Source organism: Cheilinus undulatus, linkage group 8, assembly GCF_018320785.1.
Source record: "Cheilinus undulatus linkage group 8, ASM1832078v1, whole genome shotgun sequence".
NCBI lineage: Eukaryota > Metazoa > Chordata > Actinopteri > Labriformes > Labridae > Cheilinus > Cheilinus undulatus.
The window spans coordinates 5085660-5099645 of NC_054872.1; the positions used below are offsets into that span (position 1 = coordinate 5085660).

A 13986-nucleotide genomic window follows, 5' to 3' on the forward strand; every position below is an offset into this window, starting at 1 on the left:
CCAGGTTCATCACACAATGCTGGAGCTGTGCTTCCCTAAGTGTAGAATTAAAATCAGCATTTTAATGAGCATATATAACCTGATTACATGTTTACGTATTTTTTCAACAGCCTCGAAACTAACAAAACAGTCCAGAGATTTACATCACTATTAGATTTAACTAATGTTAGAACCGGTGTCATGGTTCAACTGGTGTTAGATTAACTTGTGACACCTCATTAGATGTTCTGCTGAGCCGCTCACCTCCTTAATTAGAATCTATGGAGCCACAATTTATGTTTAACAATATGAATGTAAGAAAAGAAAATTCAGGTGATTGCAGATTTCTGATCGAATAAAAATAAACGGTAAAATTGATGTCTCTGAAAAACACGTGTTTGCATTGAACTTCTCTGTTAATGACAGTGTTACTCAACCCTGCTCAACCAAAGAGCCAAATTATTGAAAAATACTTTTGCAAGAGCCACAATCTAAGCAGTGAAAAGTGGCGAAAACGGCTTGAAGTAGTAATAAAAATAAGTTAAAGGTGGCAAAAATGATCAAAAAGCTGCAAAAATGGATGAAAAGTGGTGAAAGTGGGGGGAAAAAGGGGGAAAGGAGTCAGAAAGCTGCAGAAGTTTGGTGAGAAATTACCAAAAAATGAGTTACAGCTGGCAAAAAATTGTCCAAAGGTGGTAAAGACATGGCAAAAAAAGGGGCAAACAATAGGAAACAAGTGGTATTTAATGGCAAAAGGATGCTTAAATGGGCAAAATGGAATAAAGCGGCTAAAAGAAGAGGCAAAAATGGGCAAAAAAATTGGAAACTAGTGGTATGTAATGACAAAAGGAGGTTTTAATGGGCAAAAAGTGGCAAAAAACAAGTGAAAAAGGGCAAAAATGGGATAAAAGTGGCAAATAGTGGGGAAAAAAGTGGCAAAAGAAGTTTCAAAAATAGGGAAAAATGGGAAAAAAAGGAGTATTTAATGACAAATGGAAGCTTAAATGGGCGAAAAGTGGAAAAAAATGGTGAAAGGGGACAAACCTGGAAAAAAAATTGACAAAAATTGGAAAAAAGTGGTGAAAAGAAGTGGCAAAAAGTAGGAAAAAATGTTATTTAATGACAAAAGTTAGCTTAAATGGGTGAAATGTGGCAAAAAAATTGTAAAAAGCAGCAAAAAAAATGCTATTTTTTTAAGGTTTTCTTGGGGAATAATACGTTAAATTAAGACATTAAAGAGAAAAACATTGAGTATCACTGATTTATAATGTTAATATATGGAGGTAAATATTCAGAGTCTCAGGTTATGGTTGTGCAACAGTTTTGGTAGCCCTCAGGAGATTTTCAGATTTGGACCATGGTGTACTAAAGTTTGGGATCAACCACTGTGGGGGCAAGACCAACTTGTTTTGGCTTATTTTACAAGTTACAATGCTTGTTCATTCATTGAGTTGCTTTATTCCTTAAAGAGAGATAATCTCTCCTGCTTAAAGTTTAAATTAATATTGAAAATAAAAATCTACTTTGACATCAGATGTCATCATATCTTTGTTCTCAGTTCCCTTTTATTTCTTTTTTTTTCAATTCCTGTTCATAGAACGTTCCCACATCCCTGCCCAGGTGTTCATACTTAAAATCAGTGTTTATAATTCTCTTATTTCCTCTAGTTAATGTTGTTAATGTAAGTGTGGAATTTCTGGTGGCTAAAATCTATCACCCTCAATGTTGACTTAAAAAATAAACTCTTAGCAGAGTTACAATATTTCCTAAAATGCTGTAAGAAAAAATAAGAAGTAAACAGATGATGAAAATGTAGACTATATTTCACATTTGTGGCATGAGGTTCTTTACTTCCGTGACCATAAAAGCGTCTCCTCAGAGGACGACAACTTTAGTGACTTACCTTTAACATCAGGTTCAGATTTGTGTAAATGTGAAAATGAATTGAGGAATCCTAAACTTTTTTGGGGGGTCTGAACATATTTCAAACAAATAGATGACAACAACACCAAGAACATAAACTTCCAGCTCAAAAGTACAGAAATAATGTTGCTGTTTGTGCTGTAAGAACTGCTGATTGGATCTTTATTAAGGGAGAATAAAAGTCTGTGGACAAACACCAGCATCTATAACCGGCTTATTCGGTGTCTTATCTCTGTTATAAGAGCCTCTAAACTGACCTTAATCAACCTGAGTTTAAACGATATGAAGAAAAGTAAACAAGCTGTAACACATTTATGTCATCTGATGTTTCAGTGTCTCCTAAAAGCGGCTCAGTGACTCGGTCCGCCGTCTCACATAAACTTCTGCATGTTTGTTTAGTCGGCAGAAAAACAAGAGAAGAAGAAGAAGAAGTTCATGGGAAGAATAGGAAAGAAGCGTGAGACTCTTCGGTTGTTGTTGACGTCTCTGCGCTGCTGCTGACGTCACGCGACGTGGAGGCCAAAGTCTTATCAAGTTTCCATAAATAAACACCACGCGACCAAAATAAATCCCACTGGGTTTCAAAATAAGAGCGCTACTTCCGTTCTGAACTGTATGTAAATAAACCATATCTTTCTATTCTATTAAAATTGCTTTAACATAAAGTTTTATCCTAATTTGACAGTTGTTGATAATGTTTTAATATTTGATTTTCTAATTTTGTCTAATTTCAATGTTTTAATTATTGACTAAAATTTATTTCATTTCCAAATATTTCCTTCATTTCTTTATTATTTTAGTATTTTTTTTTTTCATCGGTTGATTTTTTTTTTTTTTGTTTCATGTCTGTCATTTTTTGTGAAGCACTTTGGGCTGCATGCTCTAATTCTTGAAAAGTCGGATATACTATAGATACAGTATTAGTATAGTATATATTGATATAGCCTATCAAGCCCTCCATTGATCATTTGTCATTTAAAAATAGTTGCAATATCTTGCGGTGCAAATTTGATGTAGATTTTAAAAGTTCATGCTACAAGACATAGACCATGTCTTTATTAAAGATATCATTTCACAGTTTAGATAAACAGAATAATATATTAGCTACACTTATCTGTAGAGAAAAGTGTGCTGTATGTTGCTTTTTACACTGAATAAAGCTTTTAAAGCAAATGTACATTAAATATTGGTGTCTGTAACTGTGACAAATCTGCAGATTTGTTTCATTTCCACTCATCTCTTGTAAGGGCAAATATTTGAATATTTTAGATATTTAATATTTAATATTTTAAGCTGTATTTTAGGCTTTTTGTGCTTTTATTTGCTAGAGGAGGACAGTGGATAGAGAGGAAAACAGGGATGAGAGGGTTGGGGAGAAACATGAGGGTAAGAGAACACGCACTCATATACACAGCTGTATTTTGTGGTCATTTTAAAGACGTGTGCTTCAAACATAACAAAATGTATTTTTTTTAAGTCCAAGATTTTTAAGTTTTATTGTTGTTTACACAGTTATTGAGGACAAAACCCAGTAAAATATTTATGCACCTGATGGTTTTATACACAACACAATAAACACAATAACAACAAAGTAAACAATACATTAAACATGTCGCAGTACTGAGAGTGAATAAGTGAATGGGTTGGTTTTGGGAGCCTTAGGCTGGATTCTTGTTGTATTAGAAGTGCTGCATGGCAGCAGTTTGCACATTTTGTAGAGGCACTGAGTATTAAAGGGGACACATTGTGCAAAAATCACTTTTTCAGGCTTTTCTAACAGAAATACGTGCCACTGGTCTGTCTAAACTCTCACATTCACGGCACAACCAGGGGCTTGTGGCAACCCTACTGCCTACCCTGGGCCATGCTTACTCACCACACTAACTGTGCCCTAAAGGTGTGGACCTTGCTATTTTTTTCGACTGATTGTTTTGTTTCTGGTAATGTACGAGGACATCCAGAGCACAACAGGGTTGTGTCAATCCTCCTTCCTGCTTAATGGTGCCCTCAGGCAGCTTATCTGCCACATCAACAAAGAACAGAGAATATGCTTAAATCCCACAATTACAGAGCCCAGACAGAACATGCATCTATGTGTTTTATTTTATTTCATTTCCCTGTGATAGCATGCAAATGTTCAGGGTTTTCTGTGAGTTTAACTTGTTATCATGAGAAAATCAGCAGTGTAAATACTGAAAAATCATTGAAAATTTGCTTGTTATCACAGCAAATAAGTGTAAGGTAAGATGTATGGATGTTCTCCTGCTTAGGGCTTCTATATATCAAAGACATTTTGACACTCTGCAGCTCTATGAATACATGTTTCATAGAAGATTTTCCAGATAATCCTAAAGATGGTGGCTGAGTATAATCTGAGTGGTCAGAGAACCAGGGATGTGTTGTTGGAGCTTTGGAGACTCCCAGGATCACCTGAGAGCTTCTCCATGGGATACAGTACCAAGGCGGTTTACTCCGAGGTTTTATATCCCATAGCAACCCCGGGCTCTTCCTGCTGCCATCCTGAGAGTCAGAACTCTGGTTGAACTCGCTGTAAAGTCCTTGCAATGTTACGGTAACTTTAATTAATCCTGTTTCCAGACTCTGGTTTTCCCACTGATATATTCCCTGCCTCAGGTCTTAATCTGACATGCGTAGACATTTTCACATGGAATAAGATATGTTTCACATCCATCTGGGCAACACACGATAGATACGGTGTTTGAGGAGCTAAAACATCTTTTTCACTATGAAAAGCTTCCAGTGTTGTCCTTTGCTCTTCTGTCCAATCCTAACAGAAAAGACACAAGAGATGCCACTGCAGTGTTCCAATAAACTAAGCCTTTACAAACTATTGCAAAGCTGCATATTCCTTTAACAGCAGAACTAAATAGCATATTCTGACTTTTCTCCCAGGCTTTGCAGATAAAATCTGCCACAAAAGAAGTTCCTTTTTAAAAACACAATTCAAGTTTTTCACAATTTTACAACCAGAAAAAGAAAAAAACATTAATGGGAGACACTTTCCTACAAAGTGCATCCTTCAAAATGTAACTAATGGGACATTAAAACAGAAAATGACACTCAGATAAGCAAGATTGGAGTTAACAGTATCAAAACCTGGACCAAACCAGACTCCTTGGTGGAAACACAGCTTAAGTTATGCAGCGGTAACACACAGTTTGTGTGCAGACATCAATTAAAAGCGTGCATGTAATTTACCCGTCCCACAACACATCTCTAAAAATAATTTCTGCTTCAAGCACTTGATATACACTCACCGGCCACTTTATTAGGTACGCCTGTTCAATTGCTTGTAAACACAAATTACATGGCAGCGTACACATGGTCAGAATGACTTGCTGAAGTCCAAACTAAGCATCAGAAAACGAGGAAGAAAACGGATTCAAGTCACTTTGAATGTGGCATGGTTGGTGGTGCCAAACAGGCTGGAGTATTTCAAAAACTGCTGATCTACTGGGATTTTCCCACAAAACCATCACTAGGTTTTACAGAGAATAGCCCAAAAAGGGGAGGAATCCAGTGAGTGGCAGTTTTGCAAAATAAAAAATGCCTTGTTGATGTCAGAGAGGAATGGGCATACTGGTTTGAGATGACAGAAAGGCAACGGTAACTCAGATAACAACTGGTTACAACAAAGGTATGCAGAATACCATCTCTGACTGCACAACATGTGAACTTTGAAGCAGATGGACTACAGCAGCAGAAAACCAACACCGGGTGCTACTCCTGTCAGCTAAGAACAGGAAACTGAGGCTACAGTTCACACTGGCTCACCAACACTGAACAACAGAAGACTGGAAAAGCGTTGACTGATCTGATGAGTCTTGATTTCAGCTCTGACATTCAGATAGTAGGGTCAGAATTTGATGTAAACAACATGAATCATGGATCCATCCTGCCTTGTATCAACAGTTCAGGCTGGTGGTGGTGTAATGGTGTGGGGGAGATTTTCTTGGCACGCTCTGGGGCCCTTAGTTTCAATTTAGCATTATTTAAATACCACAGCCTACCTGAGTATTGTTGCTGACCATGTCCATCCTTTGATGACCACTGTGTTCCCATCTTCTGATGGCTACTTCCAGCAGAAAAATGCACCAAGTCACAAAGCTCAAATCATCTCAAACTGGTTTCTTGAGCATGACAGTGAGTTCACAGATGACCTCCACAGTCACCAGATCTCAATTTAATAGAGCATCTTTGGGATGTGGGCTGCCTGGTGGCTCAGGGGTTAGCACTGTTGCCTCACAGCAAGAAGGTCGCGGGTTCGCTTCGTCAGGGCCTTTCTGTGTGGAGTTTGCATGCGTGGGTTCTCTCTGGGTACTCTGGCTTCCTCCTGCCACCAAAGACAAGCTCATGGTTAACTGGTGACTCTAAATTGGCCGTAGGTGTGAATGTGAGCGTGCCTGGTCATTTGTCTCTACATGTCAGCCCTGCGACCAGTCCAGGGTGTACCGCGCCTCTTGCCCCCTGTGACCCCCAACAGGATTAGCGGTATAGAAAATGGATGGATGAATCTTTGGGATGTGGTGGGACAGGAGTTCCAATCTGCAGCATCTGCATGATGCTATCATGTCAATATGGACCAAAATCTCTGAGGAGTGTTTGCCACAGAGAATTAAGACAGTTTTGAGGACGAAACTGCCTTAACTATCAACCTGGTCCTAGCAGGGTGTACCTAATAAAGTGGCTGGTAAGTTTAAGGTTTTCTTCCTGGTACAGCGCTGACTTCAAGGCATCACCCACTGTAGGGGCTTGGTTATCTTTCAGACCAGCTTTGTTTAGTCATCTTTTGTATTTCAGTGCTTAAAAAAATAGTACAATATTGACTTTTCTAAAACCTTTTTGAGTTTTGGTAAAACGTTTCAGATACTTCAAAAAATAACAAAAGTAACAATTAACTAATAAAAACTTCACCTAATCTAGCAAAGCAGCGTTAATTATATTTGGAGCAGTGACAATTTCGTCAACTAAAACTATGACTAAAAGATTATTAAACTATCATTTTCCAAGAGGAGGACGAGACTAAGACTAGAAAAAGTGATAAAACTGATGAAAAAGGAGCAAAGTTGATTTTTGTCAAGAAATCTGAAACCAGACTTAAAATATCAAGAGAGGGACCCAACTGCAGTCAAGATGGCCGACATGGGCGTCGCTTTACATCCAATCCATGCCGGAAGTCCCGAGCGGAAGTTTCTTCTTCGTGTTGGACTCAGCTACCAGTGTTTGTCAGTCTTTTTCGCGCCTAAGCCTAACCCCTGGTGCTGGATCTCAAATATATCTCCTTCCCCACTGCCTTACCCTGAACCTAACCACTCTGGTTTGAATGCCTAAGCCTAACCTTAGACGTACGGACTTCCGGTTGAGACTTCCGGTATGGTTGGATGTATGTCGGCCATCTCGTCTTTGGCAAGGTATTCTTGAATATCAATGGGTGCACATTTAAGGCATGCATGTATTTTCACCAGTGTATTTTAAATTAATTAAAGTATTAAAAATGCATTAATATGAGTGTTTTACATTTTGAGTAATTTTACTATTTGGCTGATTAAATTAGTTTAAGGGAAATAAATGACTTGACTTCAAGTAAAGGCTGAAGTGGGACTTTTTCTGGACTAAATCTGGAATAAAGCGTTTTTGTTGTAAGATGATTAAATTAGACTAAAACTATAAAGGTTAAAAATAATCAAGATTTGACAAATGCTGGAAAAAAGAGATTTCTATCAAAATTAACACTAATTTTTAAATATACTAGATATATACAGTGCTTTGAAAATTTATTAAACCACCACCCAAAGTAAAGTTTACACCACAGCTGCATCATGAAGTGCTTTAATGCGGACTCCTTTATCTTCAGTGAGCTTTCCAGGTTTTACCATTTTGAACCGGAATGAGGAATTTCAAACTGAAATCACCTTTTATACCCAAATTTGAGCCGGCTCACTGGGCTTCTCTGAGAAGTCAGAAATGAATCAAGCATAACATTCAACCACTAAAACTCATTTTTCTCTTCAGGAATGCAAGTAAATAACTATAATTTGACACATTAATCAAGAAATAATAATGTGCTTTGCTATTTTTTTTTTAGTTTTTTTGTAAATCAGTAAATTTGAAAATTCATGGACAACATTAATAATTATATTTTAGCATGAAAAATATTATTTGAGTTAAAGAGCTTTTACATATTGGTGTATTAACCATTGCAGAAACATGGAAATTTATTTTGGTAATCACAATGCTGTTAATTTGGGGCAGCTGTGGCATAAACCTTACTTTGGGAGGTGGTCTAATAAATTTAAGCACTGTGTGTACTAGACTAAATTTAGGTTTAGACTAAACCTAAATCAAAAACGCAAAAATCCCAAACTTTTAAAATCTTTGAGACGTTTCGTTAAAAGCGTCAACAGCTTTATTTTGAAACTCCCGAGCGGAAACACTCGTTAGCTCCGTTAGCTTGTTAGCTAGCCTGTGCGGTCTCCTTGTTGCCTCTGATTAAACGGTTTTGTACTGGGCTTTCTCCTCCATCACTTCCTTCTGTTGGGTAACGTGTAGTGAGGCAGGGAGGCGTGAGGAGCCGGGCTCTTCACTCCTTCGCGCCGCTCTGAGGACATGGAGGAGCGGACACTGAGGAGGGCAGACACCGAGGGACAGCGGCTCTACAGCGGCCAGGACGGGGACGTTACCTGCAGCACGAACACAACTCCAACTGACGGGATAACATGGTGACTGCTGCTAAACTTTTACTCTCATCTTCAGCTCCTGTCGCGGATGGCTGCTTTAACTTTTCACTGATTGGCGTTTTGGTCATGTGGATGTTATCGTAGTTAGTTGTGCTTTCTTTTCTTCACTGTGGGTCCAGAGGAGCTCTGCCTCAGGCGTAAATCTGGCGCACTGTCCCGCATAGATCGCCTCTTTAATATTTCAGAGCAGTCAGTGGAGGTTAACATAGGGCTGCTCAATAATGGCATAAATCGTAATCACGATTATTTTGATTTATGTCTAGATGACGGTTATTATACCTACCACTCTGTGCGTAAATGTCAGCTCATTAAATTAACTCGTGAAGGGCAGACATGAACACATTTATATTTTGTTCCAGGTAAGACTCTTACAAACCTAGAGTAGTTTCCATATGGCTAAGATTGGAATCCATTGGCTGCCTTTCTGTCATCTTCTGCAGCTCTCTTGCTTTTTAAATCAACCATAGTACACTCTGTGGCTTTCTCTGCTCCTCACTCAAATTAAAGAGAGAGCTGTCAGTGGAAGGAGGAACCGCACAGAGACGGCATGCTCCACAGTGACAGTAGAAACTCCTTTATGTTGTTTTCATGATTGTGGGAAGCTAAATCATCATTGAATTTGACTCTTGATTAGTCGTCCAGCACTAGGTTAACATGGGGGCAAAGCAGAGCAGCCCTACCGCTAACCCAGCTGCTAACGGACGGACCAGAGCCTACTCCGGCTCGGACTTGCCCTCCAGCACAGCCAGCAGTAACGGCAGTAACGTTAGCAGGACTACCGCTGGGGGGATGAGGTACCATGCTACCTCTGGGGCCAGCACCAGCCAGCACCTTGGAGCCAGAGCCAGGTCTGTTGGAGGCTCAGGAGGCTCTGGGACCAGACCTCAGTCAGGGATTAATATCCCAAACAGCAGTGGAGCCTACAGCTCTCCGGAGTCTGGAGGCAGCAGTCCGGAAGAGGGAGAGGACAGAGAACACCCAGGTGGAGGGAATGAAGGTCCCCGGCTGATGATAGGATCATTACCAGCACATCTTTCACCTCACCTGTTTGGAGGTAAGAGGACGGAGCGGCTGTGTGGTCTCAGATCACTGACTCCATGACCTGTAGTTACACTGACACTTGTTTGTTTATAGCAGGGATGGTCCAGGGTCATAGGGGCACGTGTTAACAAAATGTCATGAGCTGAAACCAGAAGAGAAGGTCACTAGTTTGAACTTTCTGGATCAACAGTAAACAGTTAAATAAATAATTTTATCCAATAAATATCTCATATCAGCCTGTAGTGAAGAAAGCCTCAAGCTGAAATCAGCACCCAGGTTTTCAGTCACATGTAAGCTGTTAGTCAATTGTTGTAATAATAGAGCCCCAAGAAAGGAAAGTAAGCAAAGCAAAGTCAAATGTTTACACAATTTTTCGATTTAATAATTGGTCGTCAGCAGAAATCTGTTGACAACAACTCTGATCATCATTTATTTATTTCATGTCTGTAACTCTGGTCATTGTGCTGCTGCCCTTCTTGTCCAGGACACTCTTGTAAATGAGATTTTTGATCTCAGTGAGGTTTTCCTGTGAGTTATGTTTCATAATTTCAACCCTGTAAATGCCAATTTCTTTACATAAGGCCCCATTTTCTGACACAAAAAGAATTATTTTCTATCTGAAAAATGCAAAGCAGATTTTTTTTGTGCAGGGATTATCAGTCTTGGATATGTCAATGATAAGCAGCAACACTGATTTTGACGTACTATTAAGTTTTGTGTAATAAAAAAAAAAAAATAGATAAAAATCACACTCTCCCTCTTAAAGCCCTTTTAGGACATTGGATATATTTAGAAATATTAAACATGAATTATTTTTTTTAAATTTTTGGTCCTTAACTCCATTCCTCATCATGTATATCAAATGGGAATTCATTTTCATAATTTTGGTTTTTCACCAGACTCTGGTGTCCATAGAAAATGCCTAAAATAGATATCTATATCTGATATATCCTATCAGTTCAAACAAGGTTATTATCTCCCACAATGCCTCTCTGCAAATATTGAAAATGGCAAAATTTGGCTGCATTTTTTTGGTGTGCAAATGTTTTTACCTCTGAAGGACTGAATTAAAGAGGAATTAACTCACTGAGTGCCAACCCTTTTATAAAATGGAAAGTGGCTTGTGTTAGTGTTTTTGGCCATTTTGAGTCATCTTTCAAGACCCACAGAATATTTTGTACTATGACTCTGAAAACACTGAATAGCTCAAATGAAAGAAGAAACTCTATTTCATCATGGAAAAAAACGTTTGTTTGCACCTTGTTCAGTTCTTGATTTATCTGAATTTGAATAGAGGCTAGTTTCACCAAAAGACCACTTGTTTTCTAGAAAGCTGAGAAAAATGCATTTTTGTGAAAGAGAGTCTGTCAAGCAAAACAGTGATTTGAATGTTATAATTTTGCCTTCAATGACATAAAAGACATCTGAAAATTGTATTACAAATTTTATTTATTGTAAAATAAATAACAATGCTTCCAGTCACTGTCGTGCCATTCACACTCTGGAACTGGACGACCTCCACGTGACCCTCTCCACCTCTGATCTCTGTGGCTTTGATCTACGGTCTCTTCCGACTGTAGTTTTCCGACTATGAATCCCAGAAGCCCCAAAATTACTCACAGGAAGCATGAGAGCGCCCCCTTGTGGCAGCCGCCGAAAAACACTTTGATGTATATGTACGTCAATGGCACTCAAGCGTTGATTTTTAAATGATGTCTATATACGTCAGTGGCACTCAGTGAGTCAACAGGATTTCTTATTTCTGTATTGCATTGGCAGTAGAATGAAAACAACTGGTTTTAATGGTAGTCAATGAGGCCTAAAAGGGCTTTAGGAGAGGGAGGGTGAGTTTTTTGTCCACACAGTGTAAAATTCTATCAACATAATGTGGATAATGAAATTTCAAAAATTCATTAAAAATGAACATCTTTGTCAAATATCATCATCTTAGCATGATAACTGCCAAAGTAAGGTCAAAAAAATACAATCAAAAAGCCCTAAAAGGGCTCTAGGAGGGCCTAAAGGGTTAATAAAAGCATCAGTACTGCATGGCTTCAGTCAGGTTAGCTGGCTAAACAACTCTGAATGCTTGAATGCTTTGGGTTGTGTAGGCTACTGGAAGACATTTCTTCAGGCGCTTGAGAAATTATTTAGCAACCTTTCAAAAAATATTTTTTGACTTTCAAAAACACGTGATTCACTTCTCCATACATAACTGAAAGTATATGAGGGTATCTGTACTTTAAGGCAGAGGTTCCCACTAGGGCTGAGCGATATGGGAAAATAATCGGATTGCATTTTTTTCCCCAGGATTACGATTTAATATGCAGTTCCTCGCCTTGTGTATTTTTCACCAAACACAAGTAATAAATAATTCTAGATGATAACAAATCCAGTATTAGACAGATCAAACAGAAACTGTTCTCTCTTGTATGTTTGTATGAAATCGCTGATACTTGAATCAATATGAGTTACAGATTTTCATATATCTGCTTTAATCACAGATAATAAATTTACTGTTTTGTTACATTTACAACCCCCAAAGATTTTTTATGACAACATAACAAAGCCCTGCCAATTAAGTGTGGTGTTGACATCAGAATGAAAGTCCAAAACAAATCACAACTAAAGCAGTGGTTCTCAAACTGGAGTCCGGGGACCCCTGGGGGTCCATGAGATACAAGTTGGGGTGTCTGAGAAATAATTTAAGTCAAATATCAATATTGTGGATGCTCAGCATCCCCACTAATTATTAACGTAAAGTCATGTCATTAGAAAGCAAATAAATACATATAGAGAGCACAGCACCATAAAACAACCATACTAAAGCAACGACTCCCCCATATGTCAGCTTTGGGCCGATAAAAACTCAGATATGATTGTGACATAAATCTATCACTCATCATGCATCAGTCACTTTGCTCAGGATGCATTTGGTGTGCAGGTAAATATTTAAGCAGCTCACTTCATCAAGTGATGTTAGGCCCAAACCAGCTAAACTGAGAAAATATGATGACAGCTACACTATATTGCCAAAAGTATTCACTCACCCATCCAAATAATTGAAATCAGGTGTTCCAATCACTTCCATGGCCACAGGTGTATAAAATCAAGCACCTAGGCATGCAGAGTGTTTCTACAAACATTTGTGAAAGAATGGATGGATGAATTCCAGCGTGGTACTGTGATAGGATGCCACCTGTGCAACAAGTCCAATGGTGAGATTTTCTCACCCCTAAATATTCCACAGTCAACTGTCAGTGGTATTATAACAAAGTGGAAGTGATTGGGAACGACAGCAACTCAGCCATGAAGTGGTAGGCCACGTAAATGACCAAGCGGGGTCAGCGGATGCTGAGGCACATAGTGCACTGAGGTCGCCAACTTTCTGCAGAGTCAACAGCTGCAGACCTTTATGTGGCCTTCAGATCAGCTCAAGAACAGTGCGTAGAGAGCTTCATGGAATGGGTTTCCATGGCCGAGCAGCTGCATCCAAGCCATACATCACCAAGTGCAATGCAAAGCGTCGGATGCAGTGGTGTAAAGCACGCCGCCACTGAACTCTAGAGCAGTGGAGATGTGTTCTCTGGAGTGACAAATCGCACTTCTCCATCTCGCATTCTGATGGACGAATCTGGGTTTGGAGGTTGCCAGGAGAACGGTACTTGTCTGACTGCATTGTGTAAAGTGTAAAGTTTGGTGGAGGGAGGATTATGGTGTGGGCTTGTTTTTCAGGAGCTGGGCTTGGCCCCTTAGTTCCAGTGAAAGGAACTCTGAATGCTTCAGCATACCAAGAGATTTTGGACAATTCCATGCTCCCAACTTTGTGGGAACAGTTTGGGGATGGCCCCTTCCTGACCCCAACATGACTGTGCACCAGTGCACAAAGCAAGGTCCATAAAGACATGGATGAGAGAGTTTGGTGTGGATGAACTTGACTGGCCTGCACAGAGTCCTGACCTCAACCCGATAGAACACCTTTGGGATGAATTAGAGCAGAGACTGAGAGCGAGGCCTTCTCGTCCAACATCAGTTTGTGATGTAAGCCTTGTGGAAAGCCTTCCCAGAAGAGCTGAAGCTGTTATCGCTGCAAAGGGTAGACCGACGTCATATAAAACCCTATGGATTAGGAATGGGATGTCATTTAAATTCATATGTGAGTCAAGGCAGGTGAGCATATACATTTGGCAATATAGTGTATTTCGAGTCTGGTTTTATTGAGAACAGCAACGGAGGACCAAAATGTGTTGTGTGCTTTCATGTGTTAACAAATAAAGGCATGAAG

General features: G+C 39.3%; 1 protein-coding gene across 2 annotated transcripts in view; it reads left to right on the forward strand.

Annotated features, from left to right (window-relative positions):
- The first annotated feature begins 8427 nt into the window (after positions 1-8427).
- Positions 8428-13986, forward strand: part of znrf2b (zinc and ring finger 2b) — a 68961-nt gene continuing 63402 nt past the window's right edge. For both annotated transcript variants that reach the window (XR_005992162.1, XM_041792427.1), the window contains exon 1: positions 8428-9714. Coding sequence is in view for 1 of the 2 variants with exons in the window: in XM_041792427.1 (XP_041648361.1) it covers positions 9315-9714 (400 nt within the window). In the remaining variant the exon portion in view is untranslated. The remainder of the gene's footprint in view (positions 9715-13986) is intronic.